Source organism: Staurois parvus, unplaced genomic scaffold (genome assembly GCF_062004578.1).
Source record: "Staurois parvus isolate SC_StPar_1 unplaced genomic scaffold, SC_StPar_1.0 ptg000218l, whole genome shotgun sequence".
Taxonomy (NCBI): domain Eukaryota; kingdom Metazoa; phylum Chordata; class Amphibia; order Anura; family Ranidae; genus Staurois; species Staurois parvus.
In genome coordinates this window covers 3,448,071-3,474,455 of record NW_028318014.1, presented here as the reverse complement: position 1 = coordinate 3,474,455, position 26,385 = coordinate 3,448,071, and the positions used below count along the sequence as shown (strand labels likewise).

The 26,385-nt window shown below is 39.2% G+C and overlaps 1 protein-coding gene across 1 annotated transcript in view; it reads right to left on the bottom strand.

Annotated features, from left to right (window-relative positions):
- Positions 1 to 26,385, bottom strand: part of LIX1 (limb and CNS expressed 1) — a 202,192-nt gene that overhangs the window by 120,724 nt on the left and 55,083 nt on the right. The window contains exon 2 of the mRNA XM_089679122.1: positions 23,538 to 23,701. Within this exon, the coding sequence (XP_089535248.1) occupies positions 23,538 to 23,701 (164 nt within the window). The remainder of the gene's footprint in view (positions 1 to 23,537; positions 23,702 to 26,385) is intronic.

Below are 26,385 nucleotides of genomic sequence, written 5' to 3'. Positions count from 1 at the left end.
ATAGAAGGGAGGGCCACATTACACAGAGCAGGGAGGGCTGTTGGAGAGCCGTATTAAACCGACCCCCGGGCCGTAAATGGCCCGCGGGCCGGACTTTGGACATGCCTGGTGTAGACCATTAAAATGATTAACTTATTTTTAGCTAAATACCCAATTATTTGCTGCAAAGTACCAGGCACATGATCCGTACAGACTGTAAGTGGTTCTACAATTGGGCAGATGTTTGCACCAAATTGTGTAAGTCTCTGCCCCCATTTTCTCTGCCATTTTGTGTCATACTCCTGTCCATAGACCTGCTCTTGACATCCCCATTCACTTCACTAGAATTTCAAAAGATTTCTACGACATCTGATGTCACATTTGACATACTGTCAGAATTCTTCGCCACAGAACGCCACACATTAGGAGTAGACTTTCTGTAGTCATTTTTGGGCAGAACACAAATGCATATCTTTTAAAGCAGTAGTAAAAAAAAAAGCTCTAAAAAAATCTTTTCCTTGCAAGTTAAGAGCATAATGTGCTAGTATGCATTGCATACTAGCACATTATGAAAGACTTACCTAAAAACAAAGCCCTCCAGCAGAGCACTGTCACAGCTCCCCAAGGCTTTCATCTTCACCTGGTCTTCCTTCCGGGCTTGTGAGCTTCAGCCATCTGGTTGCCCAAGCCACGATGTCGTCACTTACGCGCATGCGCGAACATAGTTTTTGGCCACGACACTGCTCTCTCAATGGTCGGCACACCATCCATTGAGAGTGCAGTGCGCATGCGCTGGTCACTTCAACGGTACTTCTACAGTAAATATCTCCTAAACGGTGCACATTTCGGAGATATTTACAGTATCTACAAGTAAGCCTTATTAAACGCTTACCTGTAGGTTAAAGGTGCAAAATAAAGTTTACTTCCACTTTAAGCCATCTTTCCTCCACACCTTTACTCCTATCTTTGGGAGCACCACAGAATTGGGACTTCTTCCCTACATTCACTAAGTCCACAGGATTTAGGTTACATCACCAAGTAGGATCAAGGTGTCTTCATTAGTATACCAGTCTCTTCCCCATGTCCCTTCTATGGCTCTGCCTAGCTGGGCACGCTCCCAGTTGGCACACTCATTCCCAGGCTTCACCATTACTCACATCAGAGTAATGGTGAGACTCTGACCTAACCTCCAAGGCCTTATGGACCCCACTACAGGGCTTGCAGAAGATGATCAGGGGAGACAGGGCAATTACATCTGTTCCTACTGTGTTCTGTACCATCTCACCTGGGACTTCAGCCCTGCAAATGGCCCTTTAGGTCAGTACTGCAGTAGATTACATCTTGGCAGCTCTGGGGTGTTTGGCTCCCATGCCCTGTCTAGCACTAGGCTCCTCCCTTACTGGCATTTATATGGGCACTAACTACACTCTTGACATCACTAAGGAGGGACTTTTCTGAAAGGGGACCTAACACCAAATTACAACCTTCCCTTACCATACTATACAGAGAACAGAGCCATCTAGTAGCAAAAAATCTAACTGCTACAGTACGATCCTCCTGCGTTCCTAAATGAACACTACTACTGAACGTGGGGAGCTGCTAGCTCCCAACCATATACCAAATGGATAGAATAAACAATAATATATAAACTGGTGCAGTGCTTACCCTAATAGATACAGTATCTACTAATGTACACTGTGAATATTATCGTGAAGTGAACTGATCCACTCAGGGATCTAAAGTGAAAACTAAAAGGTGACTGAACATGGTGCTTTAAAAGGAAACAGTAAAACCAAAAAGTCCAAATGAGACTAAAATAATGTGAAAAGACAAATAAATGGTATGTGACAAATCCCTTAAATTGGGACCAATAGCTCACAAAATAATGTCACAGTAGCTTAAAATTGCCAAAAAAGGAAAAAAAATTAAAAAAACAAAGTGACAATAAGTGAATCCCTATTGATTTTGGTTTCACTGTTTCCTTTTAAAGCACCATGTTCAGTCACCTTTTGGTTTTCACTTTAGATCCCTGAGTGGACCAGTTCACTTCACGATAATACTCACAGTGTACATTATTAGTTGCGTATTAATAATTACTATTGTATTTATGCATTAGTAGATATCTATTAGGGTAAGCACTGCACCAGTGTATATATTGAAAAAGCTAACTGCACCTGACAACAAGACTATTTTCACTTTACACTAGATCATTCTGGGAGAAGGGACTATCATGCACCTCCACCATCGCTGCTTCCACACTCAACTCTCTCACACCACCACTGTAACTCAAGGTGGACATACACAGGGAAGGAGAACATCAGTGTCAATCTAAGCTACATTGCAGCTGTAGATCGTAAGAACAGCAGTAACTGTACAAAGAGCAAGAGCCCAAAAGAAAATGAGGGGAGGTGAGGACTCATAACATAGCAACTGCTATTTGACCAGGGAGTCCATGATTCAGGTTTAAACACAGCCTTCAAGCCTTTTTGGAGAGAGAAGTAACTAAATATACTGGAAGAAGAGAGGACTGGGAAAAAGGGAAAAACATTGATTGGTATTCTTCTCCATTAGTGAGTAGACCAAACTTTACAGTGTTTTTTTTATGAATTTAATGGAAATAGACCTTTTTCAACCCTTGTAACTTACTGAGATGAAAGATGTATTTACAAAATATTTATAATGTGATTATCCCTAAAAGCTACCCAAAGGGTATGAAAATTGAGTTACACACCAATTAACACTTCCAGTTTCTGTAAAACAATGCTCAATTACAGTTCACCTATACCCAACAGTATAACTCTGAAGAAGGCTAATCACTTTCAGATGCAAGAAAGACTAAGTAACTGCTCTTACTAGACAAAATGAAAAATATAGTTGAAAATCTGTTCTAATAAAATTCTTTGTAGATGTAACATATTCAAGGTAATTAATGTGTATGTACTTGTGATGTCATGGATACATTTCCCTAACTTGTTGCTGCTTAAAAGTACACTCCAAGAAAAATGCAATTTTTAAATTTAAAATGACAGCCTACCTGTCCATTTTTTTTTAAAGCCAGGGGTGTCACTAGCATGGAGCACCCATGGAATGGGCTCCACATCGGTTGTTGAGTGCCCTGGCTCCCAATGCCCTGACCACCCACATTTTTTTTCTTTAATCTGCATGCTGCTTCAGCGCCTGCTCACTTGTCCCTGGAGTGTCTAGGGGTGTTCATAATTCTAACAACACCCCTGTTAAAGGCAATACTGTTGTGCACTTATCCACCAATTGCCTTTGTTGGTAATCTGTTGATCTGAAAAACCCTGCTAGTGATGCAGGACAGGACTCCCTAAATACCCCATTGCAAGCTCCTTTCTGTTTTTTTTCACACATACAGAAAGTCAGATGTGAAAAAAATCATAGTATTAAAAGGTTTTACAGAATTCTAAATAAGATTCAAACATGCCTTAGAAGTATGCCTGGGGCACACATAGAGAATGTTGCATAGCACAGACTTGAGAAAATACAGTCCCAGGTGACCCTGTGAGGAACTCTCTGGATTGATGTCTCCAATGGAATACACAAGACTCACATTAAAGTAAAGTAAGTGCATGCTATGTGCATGCTTCAGTGTAGTTACAGTGTTTTAGTTTGAATAAATAATGCTTGAATTGGAGTTTTTCCTTGCATCAGTCCCCGAAAGAACATTATGGTGCAGCTCTGCATAGAAACCAATCAGCTCCCAGGTTTTATTGCCAAAGCTTCATTGAACAAGCTGAAGTTAGAAGCTGATCGGCTACCATGCACAGCTGTGCCAGATTCTGAGTGCACCAGTTTTAGTAACTCAACCCCATGAGTTGTATGACTTGACCAGGCACATCTAGCCAACAGCTCTAAGGGTTGGACATTCATTGTTCAGTTTAATATACTCATTCAGTTTTTACTGTCCTCCCAAGGCAATGGCTACTGAGTACACACATTTGCAACTTATACTTTAATACTATGCAAGCCAGTCGCCCTGTCACACAGCCAAAACACTGTTCCAAAGCTGGATCATTTCCTAACATAAGGCCAGCATCATATGTCTATGGCCAGTTTCATTTGGATCAGAAAAATGTATCATCTGGGCAGTTCCACCAACTGTGCTTTAGAAAGTCTGTAATATTGCCCCTTCTAAAGCAATCATTGGGGTAGATTTAGTCAATTTATAAAGACTATTGACTTTGCAAAGTGTATTTTCAGATTACAAAGTAAATATTAACTCAGTGAATAAGGTGAACCTATATATATTCACGTCAATCGTTCAGTTATACACAAACAAAATGCCTTCCAGATGACTGGGCATATAACATGAACATAGCCTTTTTACAAACTATTCAAACATACACTTTGAAAAGTGAGTAAACTTTCTCTACTATTTAAGTACATCAACCCCAATGTATATTAAGGGGAGATTTACTAAAGCTGGAGAGTGCAAAATCTGGTGCAGTTCTGCATAGAAACCAATAAGCTTCCAGATTTTATTGTCAAAGCTTAACTGAATGAACTGAAGCTAGAAGCTGATTGGCTACCATGCACAGCTACACCAGTCGCTGAGTTCTCCAGCTTTAGTAATCCCTATACTTTTATTACAGAGGTCAAAAAGTATCTCAATTCAATGTAACAACTAATCGAGAGGCAGACATTTCACAAGAAGTCATTCCGATATGCGCACAAGTATGCAAATATTTTGCATTATGGTTTATTTGGCCAAGGACAATTCTTTCCTTAAAAAGGCGTTTATGTTTTGCTTATATCATTTTATATGTTATGTACGGTTACTATTACTACATAATAAAAATAACAAGAGAAGAATGACATAATTACTATTATTTTCTTTTTTTGTAGATTGTTTTTCTTGCATACTATTTCTCAAGTGGTTTATAGTGATTTCCTTTGGCTGCTAATACACTTGGAATGATTTATTAGTTAGGAAACATGGGCTATGCTACAAAAGTAAGTGAACTGAAATGAATGTACAGCCAATAGAAGTTCTCTTCCCAGGTGAGAAATATCTAAATACACTGTTTGAGCATTACGGACTCTTTCCAACAGGTACATCCGGTGATACAGTCTGCTGTGACAGGAAATGTCACTGTGAAATATAGGGATAATATATTTTCCATGGCCTCTCTTTTTTACATTATGTGTGTATTATGGTCTTTGGACTAGAAGCTTGAAATCTCTCCTTTAAATAGAGTATATAGATGTGTATGCACATATACACAATATAGTGGTATGTGTGAAAACATGTACATGAAATGTCACTAAACTACATCAAACCCATGTGAAGTACCAGTGGTATTAGGTTTAAAGCCTATGAAAACCCAAACCAAAATTGCAATATATTGCAGCTCACCAGTCTTTAGATGTAGTTGTTGCATTCATGTGTCCTTTTCAGCAAGTACAGAAATGCTTATTTATCTTGTCACTTCCTATAAACTTAAAAGAAATCACATTGAACCTTATCTTTATATTATAAACTACCAATCCACTATGTAATAGCCAAGAACCAAGGCAGACATGTTTGACGTCCAGCCTATGTGACAACCAATGAACCTACTTATGAAGGATTATGAAATGTGTTTTTCACAGGATTTTCAGGTGGAAATAAAGAAAAAAAAAGCCTGAAAAAAAAAAGAAAAACAAATGCAGCTGACATCCAAGGACCAGTGAGCTGCATTAAATCAAATTTTTGTTTGTGAGTTGAAAAAATTCTACAGAGAAGCTCAAGGCACCTACAGTATATTGTAGCAATACCTCTGCAGAGGATGCAGCTATTAACTGTCTCTTTCCCAAACAGTACAGGGGCCACCAGTCCCCCAAGCAGTAGTCCATTCATTCCTGCTCCAATAAACAGTCTAGGGCAGGGGTGTCAAACTCAATTTCATTGAGGGCCTCATAAGCATTATGGTTGGCCAGTTGTATCTGTAAGATGGATATCCACAGTCCCCCATCTCCCCTTACATTAGATGTCAAAAGTCCCCCCACTCTCCCTTACATCACAGTGCACCCCCTTCACTTGTGCTCCTTCTGGGAAGAAGCTGGGGCGAAAAGAGTTTGAAATATGTTCTTTTACAATGATGAATGATATATTTATAACCTGGTATTCAAATATAACATAAAGACCTTTCTAAAAAGATTTCTGAGACTTTATAGATTATAAAGTCTTAAATTATTTCAAGTTCTATCAACTAAGACAAGCAAATCCTGGAATACAATTCAAGAAACACTATACTTCTCAATGCAGTTCTGAAACAAAAGAAATATGCATTTCTGCTGTAAGGGGCACTGCAGGGGAGAGGCTTCAGTTTAGTTTGCTTGTGGGCTCCATCTTGTACCTCCTACAGTTGGGTGATTGTTGAGATACAGTAGATGATAGTTTCTGTCCTCATCTCAGGCCTTAATTGACAGATAAGTGTATCTTTATAACCTTTAACTGCTTCCCATCCACCCTATAGCAGAAATACTGCTACAGGGTGGCACGGGTACACAGCACAGCCATCCAGAGCAGTGTGATTACAGTGAAGCACACTGACACAGCCCCCTAGTAAAATACTCCCTGCACACAGTTAACCCTTTGATCGCCCCACATGTTAACCCCTTCCTGCTCAGTGCCATTAGTACAGTGTCAGTGCTTTTTTTTAGCACTGATCACTGTATTGGTGTCACTGGGGATGTCAGTGACACCAAATCAGTTCCCCCCAGTGTCAGAATGTCTGCCGCAGTCCCGCTATAAGTCACTGATCACGACCATTACTAGCAAAAATAAAAAATTAAAAAAAATTCCAGTATATATACCGCCATTTGCAAACGCTATAACTTTCATGTAAACCAATTAATTTACAGGTATTTTTTTTTTTTTTAGCAAAGACATGTAGTAGAATACATTTTGGTGTAAATTCATGATGACATTAGATTTGTTAAATTGTTTTACTGGACATGTTTAACTACTAGCCTACAGGGCACTTATACCCCCTTCCTGCACAGGCCAATTTCCAGCTTTCAGAGCTGTCACACCTTGAATGAAAATTGCGCGGTCATGCAACACTGTACCCATATGAAATTTTTATCATGTTTTTGAGACAGATAGAGCTTTCTTTTGGTGGTATTTAATCACCTCTGGGATTTTTATTTTTTCTTAAACAAACCAAAAACCAGTGAAAAATTTGAAAAAAAAACGTTTTTTCTTAGTTTTTGTTATACAATTTTGTAAATAAGTGATTTTTCTCCTTCACTGATATGCGCTAATGAGGCTGCAGTGATGGGCACTGATAGGCTGCACTGATGGACACTGATAGGTGGCACTGATGGGCACTGATGAGGAGGCACTGGTAGATTGCACTTATGGGCATTGACAGGCATCACTGATGGGCACTGAAAGGCAGCACTGATACATGACACTGATATATGGCACTGATAGGCGGCACTGATAGGCAACACTGACTGGCACAAGTAGGCAGCACTGACTGGCACTGTTAGGCGGCACTGACTGGCACTGATATGTGGCACTGACTAGCACTGATACGTGGCACTGATAGGCGACACTGACTGGCACTGATAGGTGGCACTGATTGGCAGCACTGATAGGTGGCACTGATTGGCATAGATAGGTGGCACTGACTAGCACTGATGGGTGACATTGAAACGCAGCTCAGATGGGCACTGATATGTGGCATTGATGTGCACTGGTATGTACTGATATGTGGCATTGATGTGGCACTGATGGGCACTGGCACATGGCACTGATGAGCACTGACTGCTGGCACTGATGGACACTGACAGGTGGCACTTCTGGGGCCACACTGATCATCAGGGCACACTGATCATCAGTGCCCTGATCATCAGTGTACATGTCCCCTCCGTGGAAAGCCGATTATCGGCTCTCCTCTCGAGCTGTCAGCGTGACAGCTCGAGAGGAGAGAAATGCCGATAACCGGCATTTGCGTGTTTACATGTGATCAGCTGTGATTGGACACAGCTGATCACATGACCGAGCCGACAGCTTCGGCTCTTTCCGTGATCAGCTGTGTCCGAGGGACACAGCGCACCGGCGATCGCTGCGCTGCGAGCTCCCTGAGCAAAAAATAAAAACTACACAGGTGATCAAATACCACCAAAAGAAAGCTCAATATGTGGGGGGAAAAAAATGATGTAAATTTCATTTGGGTGCAGCATTGCATGACCGCGCAATTGTCAGTTATGCAGCGACGTAATGCAAAAAATGGCCTGGTCGAGACAGGAGGAAAATCCTCAGGAGGGCAAGTGGTGGTTAAAGGATTCCTAATAATAATGTTCTCTGCCTTCACGGCATAATGTTTATCCATAGTGTTCTCAGTAAATTGTTTTTTATTTTCCTCCTCTCAGTAAAATGGTGAGACCAACACATAGAGTTTGGAAACATTTCCACAGTGCAATTTCTCCTAAAGCTGCAATTTGAAAATATTGTAAAAAATATTGTAAAAAGAAATATTATTTTCCAAATGCTACAAGGATGACAAAACACATCTTTGAATGACAGAGGTGTCCTAAAAATATTTAAAAAAATACTTTATGAAATAAAACGATGAGGACCATAATGAAAGTGCAAGCAACTTTTCCCTCTGGAGATCTCTGTCCAGAAACTCTATTGGTGTTAGGGCACAAATCTGGTTTAGTTTTTTCTATGTTGATGGTTTCTTGCTTTTTGTGTTGCTTTTGAGAGAGGGGGGAGGGGGTTACCTGTTCTTATGTATAGTTGAAATGTTCTTAACATATGTAGTCCTTGTTATTGCATTTGTAATAAAAACTATGATTTTAAAAAGTAAGTTTAGTTTATTTACTGAATAAGCTGTACTTTTATTTTAAGCATAATACTTTTATATACACTGCATTTCATGTTCCCAGTGTAATAAAATGACTTTCAATGTATGAAACTACTCCACACTGAATGTTTTTAAAATTTTTCTGAAAATTTCCATTATTACTGTAAAAAAAAAGGGGAAAAAAATGTTTTTTTCTAAGTCTACTGGTATACTCAAGACTAGATCCCTTGTGGTGTGGTTCTGTAATCGGTTCTGAGCAAAGTCTATTCAAGTTCTTTGTCTTGGCATCTCTAAGGCCTCTGGAGCACCTGTTCAGTCCAACGGCTGCCAGAAAGCAGCAGCCCCTACATCTCTGGATCCTTTCTGGAGAGAAGGAACCTTGCTCTCCAGTGCCTCAGACTATTTATCTACATTCTACCCCCCTTCTGGACGCTTCCCCTCCTGAGATTGGCCAGAACCTGATAAATATTCAAGTTGGTCAATTTGAATCTCCTGCCTTAAGATCTGGAAGCTTCTTCTAGAGGCAGGGGTAAGCAATCAAACTCCCGGCCTGTGAGACCCTGAATAGGCCAGAACAAACAGCTACTGCTCTCCTGAATACAGAAGGAGCCAAAGCTAAATTTGCTTAGCAACCTACGCTACAACGAGGAGTCCAAACTATCAAAATAAAATATATAAATGATATAAATCATTGGTTTATATGCGCAAATTAAGACAGACACATAAATATAATAAAAACATGTAATCTATTTTATTATATGAATAAGCAAATAAAGCACTTTGGTATCCATGAAGTTATTATCACATTTGTTAGTGAGCATTGAGCACCTTATTTAATCAAGCCATTTTTTTATATATCACTTATCACCTACATTATCCCCACAGCTAAGAATGTCTTTATTGCAGAAATGCATGGAAATGGAAGCAGACAAATGAACATGAAACACCATATAGGTAGAAAATGATTTATATCAAAAGCTATTCTAGAGGGTTGGAATGGATGATTGTTACTGAATCTGGATCAGGCACATTTCATATACAGGGTGTACCTAAAGTCTGGACACATAGGCAAAATCTATATTGAGAAAAAAACAAATAGTGATATTTCCTATATGTCCAGACTTTAGGGACACCCTGTACATAAAAGCTGCACTGCTTGGGAAAAGAAGATTGGGGCCAGAGATTGTCATCTTTACACACAGACCCCAAACAAATATAATAGGAATGATTAAGCCATGTGAACTTTAATCGCTCCCAACTGGCCTATAGCAGAAGTACTGTTACAGGGCGGCAGGGATGCGCAAAATCCTGTATATATACACGTGATTTTGTATTTTACCGGTAGGGGGCATGTGTGCGCGCACCCTACCCGCACCGCCATTGGCACCTCTATTGGCATGTTAATGACCGGGCTGGGACTCGGTGATCGTTGGCAGAACTGACAGGGGAGAGGTCTGCCTACACAGTAAAACACACACAGCACACTATGTAAAACACACACAGCACACAGTTAACCCTTTGATCCCCACAAATGTTAACCCCTTCCTGCCCAGTGTCATTAGTGCAGTGTCAATGCTTTTTATTAGCAGTGATCACTTTATTAGTGCCACTGGGGATGTCAGTGGCAGTTAGTCATTTTCCCCCAGTGTCAGAATGCCTGTCGCAGTCCCACAATAAGTCGCTGAATGCCGACATTACTAGTAAAAAAAAAAAATTTCAGTATTTATACCTCCATTTGTAGATGCTATAACTTTCACGTAAAACCAATTAATGTACATGTATTGGGATTGTTTTAGCAAAGACATGTAGCAGAATAAACTTTGGCCTATATTTATGCCGAAATTTGATTTTTAAAATTTTATTATTGGACATGTTTAAGAGCAAAAATTGTTTTCAAAATTGTTGCTAATTTTTTGTTTATAGCCCAAAAAATAAAAAAAACAGAGGTGATCATATACCACTGAAAGAAATTTCCATTTGGGGAAAATAAAGAAGAGAAATTTAATTTGGGTGCAGCGTTGCATGACCGCATAGTTGTCAGTTAAAGTAACGCAGCGCTGTATCGCAAAAAATGGCCTAGTCAGGAAGGGGGGTAAATTCTCTGGAGGGCAAGTGGTTAAATTAATAACTTGATCGACTGAAAATGTTCTATTGATTTCTGTTGCTCTTGCTTTCATATGAGTTTGTGCGCTTTCAAATGCAATTTGCACAGAATCGCATGACAATGGAAATAACATTTACATATGTCAGTAGTACTTGATCACATCAATGCAATGCAACTGTGATGTGACTTTGGGGAAGGTATCTGTGCAACTTTGGTGCAATGCAGCACAATTTTATATCCCATAGATATGAATGAAGATGCACCAAAAATGCATGTACGTGCATTTGTTTCGCATTTTTGCCTGCGGTTTTTGTTGGTTGGTTAGGAGCCTTCATCTGTCGGCATCCTCACAACTACTGACTCCTTGTTGTAAGAGCAGGGATGAATCATTGGTTGTTAAGGAGTCGTTGTCCTAATAACTAGTGAACCATCTCTGCTGTCAGCCAGGGGGACTCCTGGCTTACAGTAGAATGTAAACAAATAAGCTATCAGTAAAACTGGAAAAAAAAAAACAGTGTGGCAGTCCCCCACAAATTCCATACCAGACCCTTATCCAAGCATGTAGCCCAGGAGTCCAGGAAAGGAGGAGAGACGAGCATGTGACCCACCTCCTGAGCATACCAGGCCACATGATCTCAACATGGGTGGGTACTTTGTCAGTGGGGACCCTCCTGGCAACGCACCTTCTCCCCATGTTGATGAGGACAAGGCCCTCTTTCCCACAACTCTGGCCCGGTGGTTTTGAGGGTGTGGGGGGTGAATTATCAGATATCCCGGCCACCTCAAGTGAATGAGTATAGGATACATAGTAACCCTACTCATTCCCCAAAAAAAACCTGTCGGCCGCCAACTCCAGACCTCTCTCACTGCTTGCCACCGCTGAACGACAGATCCACCCTCCCACACTTACTGTATATAAATAAGGGGTGGCGTAAATGATGTCACAAGGGGGAAGAGCCACCCAGTGATGTAGTTTACCATATATAGACAGGGGGGGGCCGGGATCTGAAGACCCCCTTGTTAAAGAGGGCTTCCAGATTCTGATAAGTCACACCCCAGCACCCCCACAACCACAGGGCCAGGGTTATGGAGAACAGGCCCTTGTTCTCATCAACATGAGCAAAGCACCTCTGGTATGTGGCCTGGTATGGTTTGGGGGAACCGCACACTCATCTCCCCCTTTCATGGCATAAGGAGCTGCATGCTCAGATAAAGGTCTGGTATGGATTTTGGGGGGACCTCTTAACTTTTTTATTTTTGGAGTGGGGTTGGACCAGGGGCGGACTGACCATTTAGGCACTCGGTCACTGCCCGAGGGCCCGGGGTCAGTAGGGGGCCCCATGACATGCCCCTGGTACCTTTCATATGCTTTTTTTGGGTGTGGTTTGAGTGTGGGTGAGGACAAAGGGGCCCCATGATTTCCTAATGCCCGGGGGCCCCACAAATTGTCAGTCCGCCCCTGGGTTGGACTACATTCTGCAGTCCGCAGGGAATCCCCTGGCTGACAACAAAGATGAGTGATTGGTTGTTAGGACCTGGCTGGATCCTTAACAACCAATGACGCACCCTTGTTGAGTCAAAATGCCGTAGTAAATAAAATAAAATGCATTAACAATACAAACAAGTCACACTACATACTTCCATTGAAAATCAGACCATATAGCAGCTGCACTAATGTGAACCTAGCCTTAAAGGACATTGGAGTGCTATTGCACTTTTATGATAACGGTGATCCATCTAATATAAAAGTTTCTACCCCAGCCTATCTCACCACAGTAGCACTTAGAAATGCTTTTTACACCAGGGTTCTAGAATGACAAGAATAAACTAATCTCTTTCTAAACTGCTTAATCTATATGAATTCATACTATGTGATTAAAATAAAATAGAAGACCATTTTACATTTTCATTTATACAGTGTGGTTAATTTACAAAAGGCAAATAGGCTGTTCACTTTGCAAGGGAATTTTCCATTAGCTTAGTAAATGTAGTGAAAATTGACTTTGCAAAGAATATCCAATTGCATGTTGGGAAAAAAAAAATGTTTCTTTGCTTGTGCATGACTGGGTGATGGAAGTCAGCAGAGGTTTACCTCATTAACTATGGGAAAATACCATTGCAAAGTGAACATTTCCTTGCAAAGTGAACAGCGTGCTCTCCTTTAGTAAATGAACCCCATTGCTTAACACCAATATATTATATACCTGCAATGTGGAACAGAAATTCTAGTCAACTGAATAATAACATAAAACAGAGCAGATCAGAGACAGTTGAAGAGGCTTAAACCTGATCATATATAGGACAAGAGATCATCAGAAATAAAAAAAAATCTGAATGAAAAAAGTAAAAAACCTCTAATGTTATTAGAAGCAAAAACATCTGCTGAAACCATAAAGCAGTGAGTGGCTGAGTTCAGGAAGAGGGGAGCCAAATGTCAGATCAGTTGGGGCTAGCGCAGGTCTTACTGTGGGAAATGGAAATTGTTGTACGGTTTCATGACCATACCATGTGGTTTTGAGGATTTACAAGACAGCCAAAAATGGCACAGAACTATTTTTAAAAGCACAGACATATAATATGTGCTGTCAGTAAAAAATGGAAGGATTAGAGGATAAGTCACCCACCCAACACAATCTAACCACAAATAAAGTATTTATATTCATAAAACATCAAACTACAACTCTTAAGTAAAATTGTACATAACACCCAATAACATATAGCATAAAAAATGTATTTTTTATCAAAACATAAAAAGTATACTTTGAAGTAGCAAAGTACACTTTGAAGCAATCAATACTATCTTATTGACAGGGAGCATTTTCCTCATCTACAATACTGATTTTACATTTTGAATGTATATAATATAATTCTATTTATTCAAATTCAAAATGTTGGTATTGATTCTCATTCTTGATAATGTTAATGATCTAACACAATCATGTGATCTGCTGGCAGTTTTATTAAAATGTTCTTTAAATTTATGTACTGTTATATTTGAAGGTTTTAAACCAACGGCTTGTGTTGTGATAACTGTGGGTATCTGCAATGAAACTGTATCCAGTGATAATGGCCATACCGTTATAAGACTCCACTATTGCTTATGTTTTATTGCATGGTTCACAGTAAAGAGTTCATGTAAAGAACTGCTGTTCCGAAAAAAATGAACAATCATCCATTCCAGTTATAGCTTAATGATCAAGAATATTATTAAATCCTTTTAGAATGCTGCATTGCACGAAAGAGTAATCAGCAAAGCTGTATCTATCCCCGAGGGAAAAATACTCCTAGGAATTCCTTAAATATAATATATTTTTGGCTTATCATGTTTATCTGAAATGCAACAGACCTTTTCTACAACTTTCCCAGGATCCCAGACAATGCACAGTTTGGAAATGAATACTACACACAAAAAAAAGCTTTTCACCATTATTACAGAGAATCCGTCTTTAATGAACTCCCCATAAAATATATGGTCTACAGGATTATGGCAAATGTACTTTTTTAATGATATAGATAACTGACATTCCTATTGGGGAGCCTTATATTAGCTGAGCTGTACAGCAGCCGAGAAGATTCCATGTCTGAGATGTTACAATTGCAGAATTAATTTTATGTTTTATATCTTTTTAAATGAAGCGTCAGCTTTTAGTCTTCCCTCCTCAAAACTTCTACACTGCCGGGCAGATTTACAAAAACGGGTGCACTCAGAATCTGGTGCAGCTGTGCAAGGTAGCCAATCAGCTTCTAACTTCAGCTTGTTCAGTTAAGCTTTGGCAACAAAATCTGAAAAGCTGATTGGTTCCTATGCAGAGCTGCACCAGGTTTTGAACTCTTCCATTTTAGTAAATAACCCCCACTGTGTACAGTTATTAGGCATGTGAGTATTTTGACCAAATCATCATTTTATGCATAGTATACAATTCCATGCTATATAAATTTGAATGCTTATTGGATTTAAGCATATCCAGTGATGTGTATTTGTGTAATGAGGGAGGATGTGGCCTAAAGAGATCAACACCCTATAGCAAGGTGTGCATAATTATTAGGCAGCTTCTTTTCCTCAAGCAAAATGGTCCAAAAAAGAGATTTGACTGACCCTGAAAAATCAAAAATTGTAAAAAGTCTTTCAGAGGGATGCAGCACTCTTGAAATTGCTAATATATTGGATTGTGATCACAGAACCATCAAACGTTTTGTTGCAAATAGTCAACAGGGTCACAAGAAACGTGTTGAGAAAAAAAAAAGACACAAATGAACTGCCAAAGATTTTAGAAAAATCAAATGTGAAGCAACAAGGAACCCATTATTCTCCAGTGCTGTCATATTCTAGAACTGCAACCTACCTGGAGTGCCCAGAAGTACAGGGTGTATAGTGCTCAGAGACATGGCAAAGTTAAAGAAGGCTGAAATCCAACCACCACTGAACAAGACACATAAGCTAAAACGTCAAGACCGGGCCAAGAAATATATGAAGACAGATTTTTCAAAAGTTTTATGGACTGATGAGATGAGAGTGACTCTTGGCGGACCAAATGGATGGGCTCGTGGCTGGATCAGTAATGGGCACAAAGCTCCACTTTGGCTCAGATGCCAGCAAGGTGGAGGTGGGGTACTGGTATGGGCTGGTTTATTGATGAGCTAGTTGGACATTTTTGGGTTGAAGATGGACTCAAAATCAACTCCCGAACCTACTGCCAGTTTTTAGAAGACAGTGTCTTCAAGTAGTGGTACAGGAAAAAAAGTCTGCATCTTTCAAGAAGCCCATGATATTTATGCAGGGCAATGCTCCATTGCATGCATCAAAGTACTGCATGGCTAGCCAGTAAAGGCCTGAAGATGAAAGAATAATGACATGGCCCCCTTCCTCACCTGACCCAAACCCTATTGAGAACTAGTGGGCCCTTCTGTAATGGGAGATTTACAGTGAAGGAAAACAGTACACCTCTCTGAACATTGTCTGGGAGGTTGTGGTTGCTGCTGCACAAAACGTGGATCGTCAACAGATCAAGAAACCACAGACTCCATGAATGGAAGGTTTATGACTGTTATTGAAAAGAAGGGCTATATTGGTCACTGATTTTTTTTTTAAATGTCAGAAATGTTTATTTGTAAGTTCTAAGTTGTTTACTATTCTCACTTTACCAGATGAAAATGAACAAGTGAAATGGGAAAATTTTCATTTTTCATTTAGTTGCATAACAATTCTACATACTAACACTTTTACTTTCCTAAATATTCAGGTTTGAGGTCTATTAACATTTTGGACTGACCAAGAGCACTGTAGTTGTTCAATAATAAAATGAATCCTCAAAAATACAACTTGCTTAATAATTCTGCACACAGTGCACAAAACATTACGTACATTTAGTTTCTAACAAAAGTACAGTTTAGCACATTTTCAGACTGTTTTCTTGCACTAGTGTTTTTGAAAAGCAACAGAAATAAATGGATAATTCTTTATCCATATGGGTGTTCACTAATTATCTCTTGTGAAATCGGCCATTTGTGGCATGGCCAAGCATTAAATGGCTGGTTATGTGTCGGTACTTGATGACTGATCCTTTTGACGTGGCCAGTCTTCAAATGGTTGATACTGGGTCAGCCCTTGATGGCTCATTCTTTTGGTGATTTTGTCTCTTTTTGTCATCACTTGTTTTCCATTGCAGTTAGTTTGAGGGTGTAAATATTTACAATCTTTGTTGCTCAACTCCTTTGTTTTTCATTTAAAGTCTACCTGCTTTTACTTTGTTATTCCTGACTGCATGTTTGCACTCTCTTGTTTTGAAGTTTTGCATTGGTTACTTCTGACAATATCCCCAACCATGCTCAAATCTTGCTTTGGTACCTCTTAGACTACATTGGTTTTGCCTTGGTAGTTTTATTAGCCCCCATATACCAGTTCTTATAACAAGCGAATAATGACCATCTTCTAGGACTGCCAGTTCTTTCCACTCCTACAACTCACTGTATATTAAAAGATAAAACCCAGGAGCAGACTATTGGAAGAATCAGGCCAGATCTGGTTACCAAAAGATATGTTTTCCATTAGCATATTGATGTGCCCTGGAATCTAAACCTCCCAGGCTACTCTACAAGTAAGAAATCCAGTGTGCAGGCATGCACAGTTTCACTGCTTTTGTCTGGTGACAGAAGAATGGTGCATGAGGACATGAGAGCACAGAGCACCATGCTTATATCTGCTTACAAAAGATTTGCATGATCATGAAGCCACACATAAAGCAGTTCATTTTCATATTCATTATACAACTAATAATGCAGCTTGCACATGGAAAAACTAGAAAGCAAGCATCCTGTATGTAACTTGATTTTAAGTAATTCAGGTGTTCAGTTGTATACTGGAGTGCTCTTTTAAAGTGGAACTAAGGTAAAAATGTACAGTTTTATTAGGCAGAATATACTTGCTTAAATGCCTAATATACTTGCCTAGCAAGCTGAGAATTAATTGGGGATGATGCAACTTCAGTGCACATGCACATGAGTTAAATCATAAGTGGCTAAAGACAGAAGACACCAGGCTGGAAGAAAAAGAAGGGAAGATGATGGAGGCACCCATAGCAGTAATGGAGGAGAGCAAACTCAGATGGAAGTCTGCCATGATGCGCAAGCATCTGTGCATACTTACATATTGAGGGGAGAGTTCCCTCATATCTGGCAAGTTTAGCCTTAGTATACCAAACTCATTAATTTTAGTCATGTTCCACGCAATGGATTTACTATATCTATCAAATCACAGTTCTCTTAAATGTACATTCCTCACTATTCGCTGAGACTGTGAAGAAAAAACAAGTGGAATGGAGCATATGATATCTCATCAGCTGCCAGTTTAAATGTGTTATTTATTTGTTGTGTGAATGCTGCCTAGTCCTAGAATGCTGACTTCACCCAAGCGTGTGAAAAATACTGCAGCTGCTGACTTTTAAGAAACAGATATTTACCAGCCCAAGATGCCCCGGTGCTGTCTTCTCCACAGCCTATCCTTCTCAGGACTTTGGATCTTCATTGCCACCATCATGGCTTCAGGAGCCAGCTGGTTCCCCACTGTACATGCCCAAGATTGAGGGGTGCAGGACAACTGGTCACGTAGTCTCCGGAGAAGTGTAATATTATCCCAGGAGGATGTTGGTGGGTAAGGGGTGGTTGAGGGGAGATGGCCGTGGTGATGTCATCCTCTCCTATCTAAGGACTGAGGAAGTGGAGTGGGTACCATCAAAAAAAGGGATTTGCTCCCTGAAAAAAACCTGCAATTTTGTTAGAGGATGAGGGGAAGAAGAGAACGAGAGTAACTATTATTTGGGTGAAGGTCTGCTTTAAAATGTAATATAAAACTTGACTCTATGATGTGAAGCTCAGTCATCCAAAATCATATTTATTTTTAGTGGAAACTGAAGCTTGGACAAAGTCAGAAAAATAAATAATGAAATATTCCCTAAAGAGTGAGGCCAAAAGTAGTAACTAGTTCTGCATTCCATGGTCACAGAAGTTGATAATATAGAACCAATATTTACACTGTATCAAAACAATCACACTTATTGGAATAACAATGATTTCTATCAACAAAACATTTCCTACATTTATACAGAAATAATTGTGTATGTATCAAGATTAAAGGAAATATTTACATAACAGTACTTCTCTAGCCACATATTTCAACAAGGCATCAACATATCAGGAGCAGTGATGTTTTTATATACAAATATGATTGCTTCAGAATATCTTTGGATCTTTACCAAGATCATCCAGATTCAGTAAAAGCTCCAGTTTGTGAGTACAGGTATTCAGTAATGGCTAAGAGAGGTCTTAGTGAATGTTATAACACACATTTATTAAAGCAGAGCTCCAGTCAAAATGTAAAAAAAAAATAAAAAATGTCAGCAGCTACAAAAACTGTAGCTGCTGACTTTAAAACAAAAAAGAGACACTCACCTGTCCCTCGATCCAGTGGTATCATCACTGCAGCTGGTTTCAGCGGCCGTCCTCTCTCCTTGGCACCGTCATCTTAAATATGTGTGGGCAACTGGCTGTGATAGCTTGTGGCTTCACAGTCGGGTGCCCACTGCGCATGTGCGAGTAGAGCTCCACACTGTGAATGGTCCTGTAGTCTTCTGGGACCTGTCAAATGTCCCAGCAGGTCTACGGGGAGGGAGGACAACTTCCACTTCCCATTGCCTAGGCCACAGGTGTCAAACTGGTGGCCCTCCAGCTGTTGCCAAACTACAAGTCCCATGAGGCATTGCAAGATTGACAGTTACAAGCATGACTACCAAAGGTAGAGGCATGATGGGACTTGGTAGTTTTGCAACAGCTGGAGGGCCACCAGTTTGACACCCCTGGCCTAGGCAATCGCAGCAGAAGTGGGAGTGGGTACCTGTCAAAATGGGGTACCTGCTCCCCCCGCTCCCCAAAGGTGAAGCAAGGGATAAGGCCTTAAAGCAGATGCAAGCAGCCATGTTTTACTGGCATATGTTATACTAGCTCACAAAGCAAGAGCAGCTTGTTTAAAGCCAAGTTCCAGGGAGGCACCTAACCAGAGTATTTAAATACATATACAATAACCTTTACCTTCCAAAGGATTTGTAACTTTGTGAAGTCAGTATTGTGATCCAGGCACCACTGACAGGCAGCATAGCCAGGGCATTGACCCCCCTTGCAGCAATATCACAGCTTGGTCAAGAACACACCCCAGCCATTTGACTGAACAGTGAAGCAGCAGTAGAAAAGTGATATGGCACCAGTATACTAACTCTCCTCAGCACATTCCCTGCCAACACATGTGCATTGTAGCTCAGAATCATAGCTCCCATAGCTCAATACACATTTGACATACATACATTGAATGCTTTTACCTACCAACAATTTGCAATTCTAATTAGCCAGTCTTATGACCTAGACATCCCCATCAAATAGCACAGCCATCTCATGGACCTCTCTGCAGACTACACAGTTAATCAATACAATGTGTAATTGGGTAATAAAGGAGCAGCAACAAAATCATGAAGTGAGATGCTAAATGATCGACGAGGTGCCAAAACATTCTGTAATTTCACCTACATTTACATCACATACAAATTGGAGGTTTCCTTGATTAAGCCATGGTAAACATGGCACTTAACTATGAACACGATAAGTTTTCCAACCCATTTCATTCTGCAGAATGCCTATCAACATAAAGACAAGAGTAGAGCTACATACTAAACGTCATTCATAATATCTTCCAGAGAAATGTATAACCTGATATACAGAGTAGAAATTCAGTTAACAGTTCACTGATCCGTAAACTGTAACCAGTAAGGTCTTAATTACAAATGAGTGAATTGATTCAGTCCACTGGGAAAACTGATCTATGCAGTGAACTGTGAAAGGGTCTTTTGGACCCTTTACAGGGTAATTTCTTTATCATGGAAGCACAACTTGCAACTAATGATTACAGGGCGGCGGTTGGCTGTGCAGGCGATCCAACAGCCATACACTATACAGCTAATAATGTTTGGTTCAGTAGTTGGTAGAGGGAAGGATGGGTTTTACTACAGATCTTCTATAAAGAAAGACAGCCATGGGGCAGAGTAGCAACACTGTTCTTACATACTTCACTGAATGTCTAAGCTCGGCACTGTGAAAATATGCTAACAGACAGAGGGGAAAGATTTAACTTTGCCACAGTTAATGTGCATACCAATAAAGACAGTTAAATAATGCAGGAGGAAACACATACAATATTAAACAAATATATTTTTACCATTTGACCTACTGATGAATTTGTATTAGTGCATGGAATATATTCTAGATAACATAAAAAAGCTAGGCTTTGCCTTTTCAGTTTGTTAGGTTAAAATGGTACAATATTTACACTAAATTTTCATTTTTTAATTTCATTTCAAAATGTTATACTCTAAATATGATATAGTTATACAGTTTTATAGCACACAAAAGACTGTTATGTCAGAAAGGATGAAGCTTACTTGACTAAAGTATCTCCAACTAATTGTGTGTGGATGAGTAAGGATGGTAGGAAAGGATGTGCTCCTTTGTGAATCCAATCCTAAAGTAGAACTAAAAGGCAAACTTTTTTTTTTTTTTAAATTCAGGATGGAATAATGAAGTGTTATAACCCCTGACATTTTTTGTCATCTTTGTCCCATTAGGGAGTTTTCTGTTCCTGGGAATTGCTGGTTGTCACCAAAATTAGTGTCTCCATTGGAAGACTTCCCCTCTATTCCTTTTCTATTAACAATCCCAAAATTGGGATTTTTTTCTACTTTCGGTGATACCAGTAGAAAGGAGAAATAGAGAGGATGAATCTTCCCAATGGGGGCTCAGACAACAATGAAAATAAGAAAGGTGTTCTAAGCCCTCTCCACTCCATCCAACCAAAACAAAAAAACGGGAAAAAAAAAAAAAAAAAACCTTTGTCTTTAGCTATAACTTTTCATTTTTACTGATAAATCTCAGAGATGTGTAGGACCTGTGACTCTTTGGCATAAGTCTCCTTGTTCATTCTGGTTCTCTCTGTAGATAGCAAAGAGCTAACACAAGGTACAAATGAAAGAAAACATGCTCTAAGGGAATTGTGGAAGCAATCACTGCTAAACTCCTGCTGAAAAGGCTACATAGTTACTTGGCTGCTAGTTGACACTCTGTTCTGTATTTAAGCCACTGAACTAGAAACATTGTGTGGATTGGTCCTCAGCTGTTCAGGGTTAGTTTTGAAGGTCAACGTAACAGCCAGGCAAGTAGCATTTGCAGAATTACAGGTAAGCAATGGCAGCCTCCGTGTCTCTCTTTTATAGTCTTTAAAACTACATGACCCATTCCAGGAAGTACAGAATATTCTGAAGCTATACTTCTTGATGAGTCATCTGGAATTTAGGAAAACCTTTCCCAAGAGTTCACAGACTAAACCTAGGTGAATTTAATCAGAAAAGGGAAGAGAATTGTACACTCTAAAAAATAACTCAAGCGACCTGTTACCACCACTTAATTAAATGTGTATTTCCAAGATAAAAATCCTAATTTATTGGTTTAAATAAACTTTTTCATTTAAAAACCTACTTTCATGAGTTGTGTTGAAATGATAATGTTGGAAATTACATCAACTTAATATTGTGTGTCATGTACAGTTACATTTCTGCATTCATTGTTGTACAATGAAATTTAAGTTAAGGTACCTTAATAAATTTGACTTGGTAACTTAATTTTGCTCTACATTGAGAGCTGCATTGCAAGTCTCCACCCCCATTCACTTAACACAAATCAAGTCTCAGTTGTTTCAAAAACTGTTCCTTGAACTTGATGGACTGAAAGCCAGTGCTAAAGTAATGGGTCTCAAGTACAGTATTCTCTGAAGAACGTATGTGTTCCATAGCACAGTCATACTCAGATGACATTTTTCACTTTTATTTCAGTTCACAAAATGGTTGTCGCAGGGTAATGCGGAAAGAATAAAGCAAATTGTAAGAAAGCTCACAAAATATCAACTTTCAATATCCTCCAATAGCTTCACTATATTGCCACAATTTGTTGCACAATATAGCAAAGGTCTTGTAGAGAAACAGTTTCTGCACCAGACAGACAATATTAAAAAAAATCTTAATGCAAAGTGCTTACTCATTCATCAGTACAACTTTAAGGATTTGATTTTGGTGTGCAAAAAATGTCAATTGTTTAACAATTGGATTGTTAGGCCTTGGTTCACACAATGAAGTGCATGTGAATCACAAAGGAACTGCAACACATTCTTGTGCAATTCACATGTGGTTCAGTGTAATGCAATTTGAGCCCATTCATTTTGAATGAGCTCAAATCACACCACATCGCACCAAAGACATGCATGCACCAATTTTTGAACCACAGTGCAACCAGATTGCATGTTTTGTTTTGTACCATGCAATCTGGTGCCGGCAAATGCACTGTGTTTGCAACACTGACATCCACTACAGACTGCAAGGGTAGTGCGATTTGAATGTGGTGCGCGAAATGCACACAGATTGCGGGGTTTCTGCAACACATTCTAGTGTAAGCCTAAACTGATTAATTCATTTTTGAAAGCTAGTATAAAAAAAACAAAGCTAAAAACTAATACAGAAAACCAATTTGGATCAACTTGATTTTTAACTGCTTTTTAACTTTAAAAAACTTGCTCATAATTGTAGCAATTAAGTACACGTGACTTGAAGGTTTCTTAGAAAAACTGGAAAAACTATTTGAATTAACTTAATATGTTTAAGTACTCAACTTAAAAACATGTGTTTATAATGGCAGTAATTAAGTTGGCGGTAAATAAAAATGCATTCATTTCTATCAGAAAAGCTAATTACCTCAATGCAATGTAGTTTGTTGCTTCAACTTAATTTCACCAGACATTGTCATAACTTAAAAAGCTTGATGCAAACTGTTGCGTTAATTTTTTTTGTTGAGCCAAAACATTATTTTTTAGAGTGTAGGAGAGTGCTTTGTACTTTATGAAATAGGAATGTTGGAAGGGAATACTTGGGCAAGACTTAAAATTACACTTTATAGAGGATTGGGGGCAAATTACACTAACATCCCCTTCTCCAACATTTGCCACTTGATGAGAGGGTTTACCTTTTAGGATAAATGAACAATATAATTCTCACCTGAAAATTACCAAAACAGCTTCCTCCTGGTAAGGTGACATAACAAACAAATGGCGGGTCAGGAGATGGGACAGATTCATAAGCCACCAAGCTTTCACTTGGAAAAACTGCTTTTCTCTTTTCTTTGTTCTCCCAAAATTCTTGAAGTAACGCAACTACATTTACTGTAAAAAAAGAACAAATATAAAAATGAATTAGCCTTTTCTCCTTTATAGTACAAAAATACATCTAAGGGGTATACCTGATCCCGATTAAACAAAAAACACTGCACAAGCTACATTATATTTAGAAGCCAAGAGAAAAAAAGATGTTCTGAATGACTAGTTTTCCATGGGGTTCTTTTCAACCTTTTCCTGACTTTCTATATAAATATGACATTGATCCAATTACTTCTCCAGACCTAAAGTGGTTATAAACCCTTGCATTTACCCAGTGTAGTGACTGGCCTCAGGTGAAACACAGAGATGAATCAATTCCTCCTACATAAGTTGTACCTGTTTGTCTGCAGCCATGTATACATCTGCTCAAAATAAAGAATTTACACAGCTTTTCTATGATTTCAGAAAGCAGGGGGTGGGAAGCTGAAGTTACACTCTGCAGATATCAGAAAGAGGAACTCTGAGAGCTGATTGGAGGGAAGGAACACACTCCCCTCCACATAGCACACAGAAACAGAGATGAGGCTGTCAATCACAGGCTTTGTTCTGCAGCTCACCCACCTGTCACCTTTTTATCTCTTAGTATCAGGAATTCCTGCCAGAAGTGACTCGTGCAGATAACAAAGGAACAAGGCAGCAGAGTGAAATTACACGTAGGGCTCATTTACACTTGCTTCAAAATGTGGCATTGGACACAATTTTTTTTTAAGAATACTGAATACCAATCAAAGCATTTCTCCTTAAGTAAAATAGTTATCTTACATTACATTACTGAGCTGGGGTTCTACTGGGCCCCTTTAACACAAACTGAAAACCAACCCACACAGGTCATTTGCCAAGCTTCAAAAAAGTATTACCAACGCATCACAGAAGCATCACCAAAGAATCACAAAAGCATTAAAAAAAGCATGTTGGAGCGGTAGGCGCTTAATGTGTATTAAATTCGAAGCAAATGTAACTGACCCTCAGTGCTCTGATCTGTGCTCTGCTTATTGAAATATATCCCCACTATTCCTGTGCTGGTGGCAGCTGTAAAATTATGGATTTCCCATAGTTTTCTATACTGGAGGCAATGTTCATCAGGACAAAGCAAGAGGGTGAATCTGCCCAAATGTAACATAGACAACAATAAAAACCTGACAAGGGTTTGAACACTTACTCTATCCTCTACAAAGCAAAAAAATGTTTAGTTTTAAATACAGTTCAACCTAAAAAAAATTACACTAGTTACCTTATTTGGCAGCCTGCTTAGAAAATAGAAAAATATACACTGTTCAGGAGCATTGAGAACCAGAGTTGAAGAGTGCCGGCCAAAAGCAGGCAATCAGATTTCATTTGACCTGCCGTAGTTTTGAACAAAAAATAATACAATTTGCTATAAGCATCACTTTCCTTTACCTCCACTTTTTAGAATACCCTCATATACAGTATTAATATGTCATTTATCGACCAGCGGCTACGTCCTGATTTTTAATAGTCTTTTCAACCTCATTTTCTGGCTACAATGAACTATTTACATTTCCAGAAGGGAAGCGGTTGAAAGGGGAATATCATAATATCAATTTAGCTTTTCATATTGATGATATCAATAAACACTGGTTTTGGTTTGGATCTGTGAAAAGAATGAATGACTGGAACAGAACGTAAAGTTGAAAACATCAATAAAGGCTTACAGAATTCCTGTTGGAATCATTTTGGCTTGGCTGCCCTGGAGCCAAAGGAATTCTTCAAGATATGTGTATTAAATAAAAAGTCTCCTGATGAATCTGATCGGCCTGTAGGAGTAAGCTCTGAGGATGTCTGAATGAGTTCTGTTCACCTGGAACATCAAAAGGTTAATCTATAAAAATGTCAAATAAACTACAGTTAAAATCTGGACAGGAAACTTCCAAGCCCATGAAAATCATTTTCAGCTGTTCAAATTTCCATCTGCAGATTAAAGTGGAGCTCTAGCCAAAGCCCTTTTTTCCATTTTTCAAAAAGTAGGGAAAGGATAATAGTAAAACCACGGTCAGGTTTTATGGCTATGACCATATTTGTAGGATTTCCCTTCACTTCTTGCCCCAGAGGCCAATGCCAAGCCATAAAATTTCGGGAAATCTCTTTAATGCAGACACAGACGTGAAAAAACCCGACAGAGTTTCTATTTTAACACTTTCCCATTTTACAACAAAATGCCTGTCTGTTTGCATTGCAAAGATTTCCCTAATTTGCTATTGCAGTGTCCGCACAATAAAAAAATTCCCCAAAAGAAAGTAGTAGTAGCAGTAAAAAAACCAATAGAGGTTGTAACCACCCCAAATACTTTACAAAATAAAAAAAGGTTTGTCTTGGTTTATAGCCTAAACTGGTTAATGTATACTAGCCAAAAAGAGACTCTCTAACACAATAGGTAGGGTCTACCAAATACATAGGTCCAAACAGTAAAGTAGCAATTAACACTAGACCTTTTTTCTTCTGCAATTAATTCATCCTAAGAAGAGTGATCTATTTTGTTAAGCATGTAGAGAAATGACACTTCCTGGAGTGTCGGATCCTCTAATTCCAAGACTACCTATAGCCACTCCCCCATCACTGTATTACTGCAACAAGCCTGAAAATCAAACTTCACAGATGTTTTGGTATTCTACCACAAAATGTTTCTCACATTGTGAACTGTATAAATAGATGCCATTGTCCAGCATAGAGGT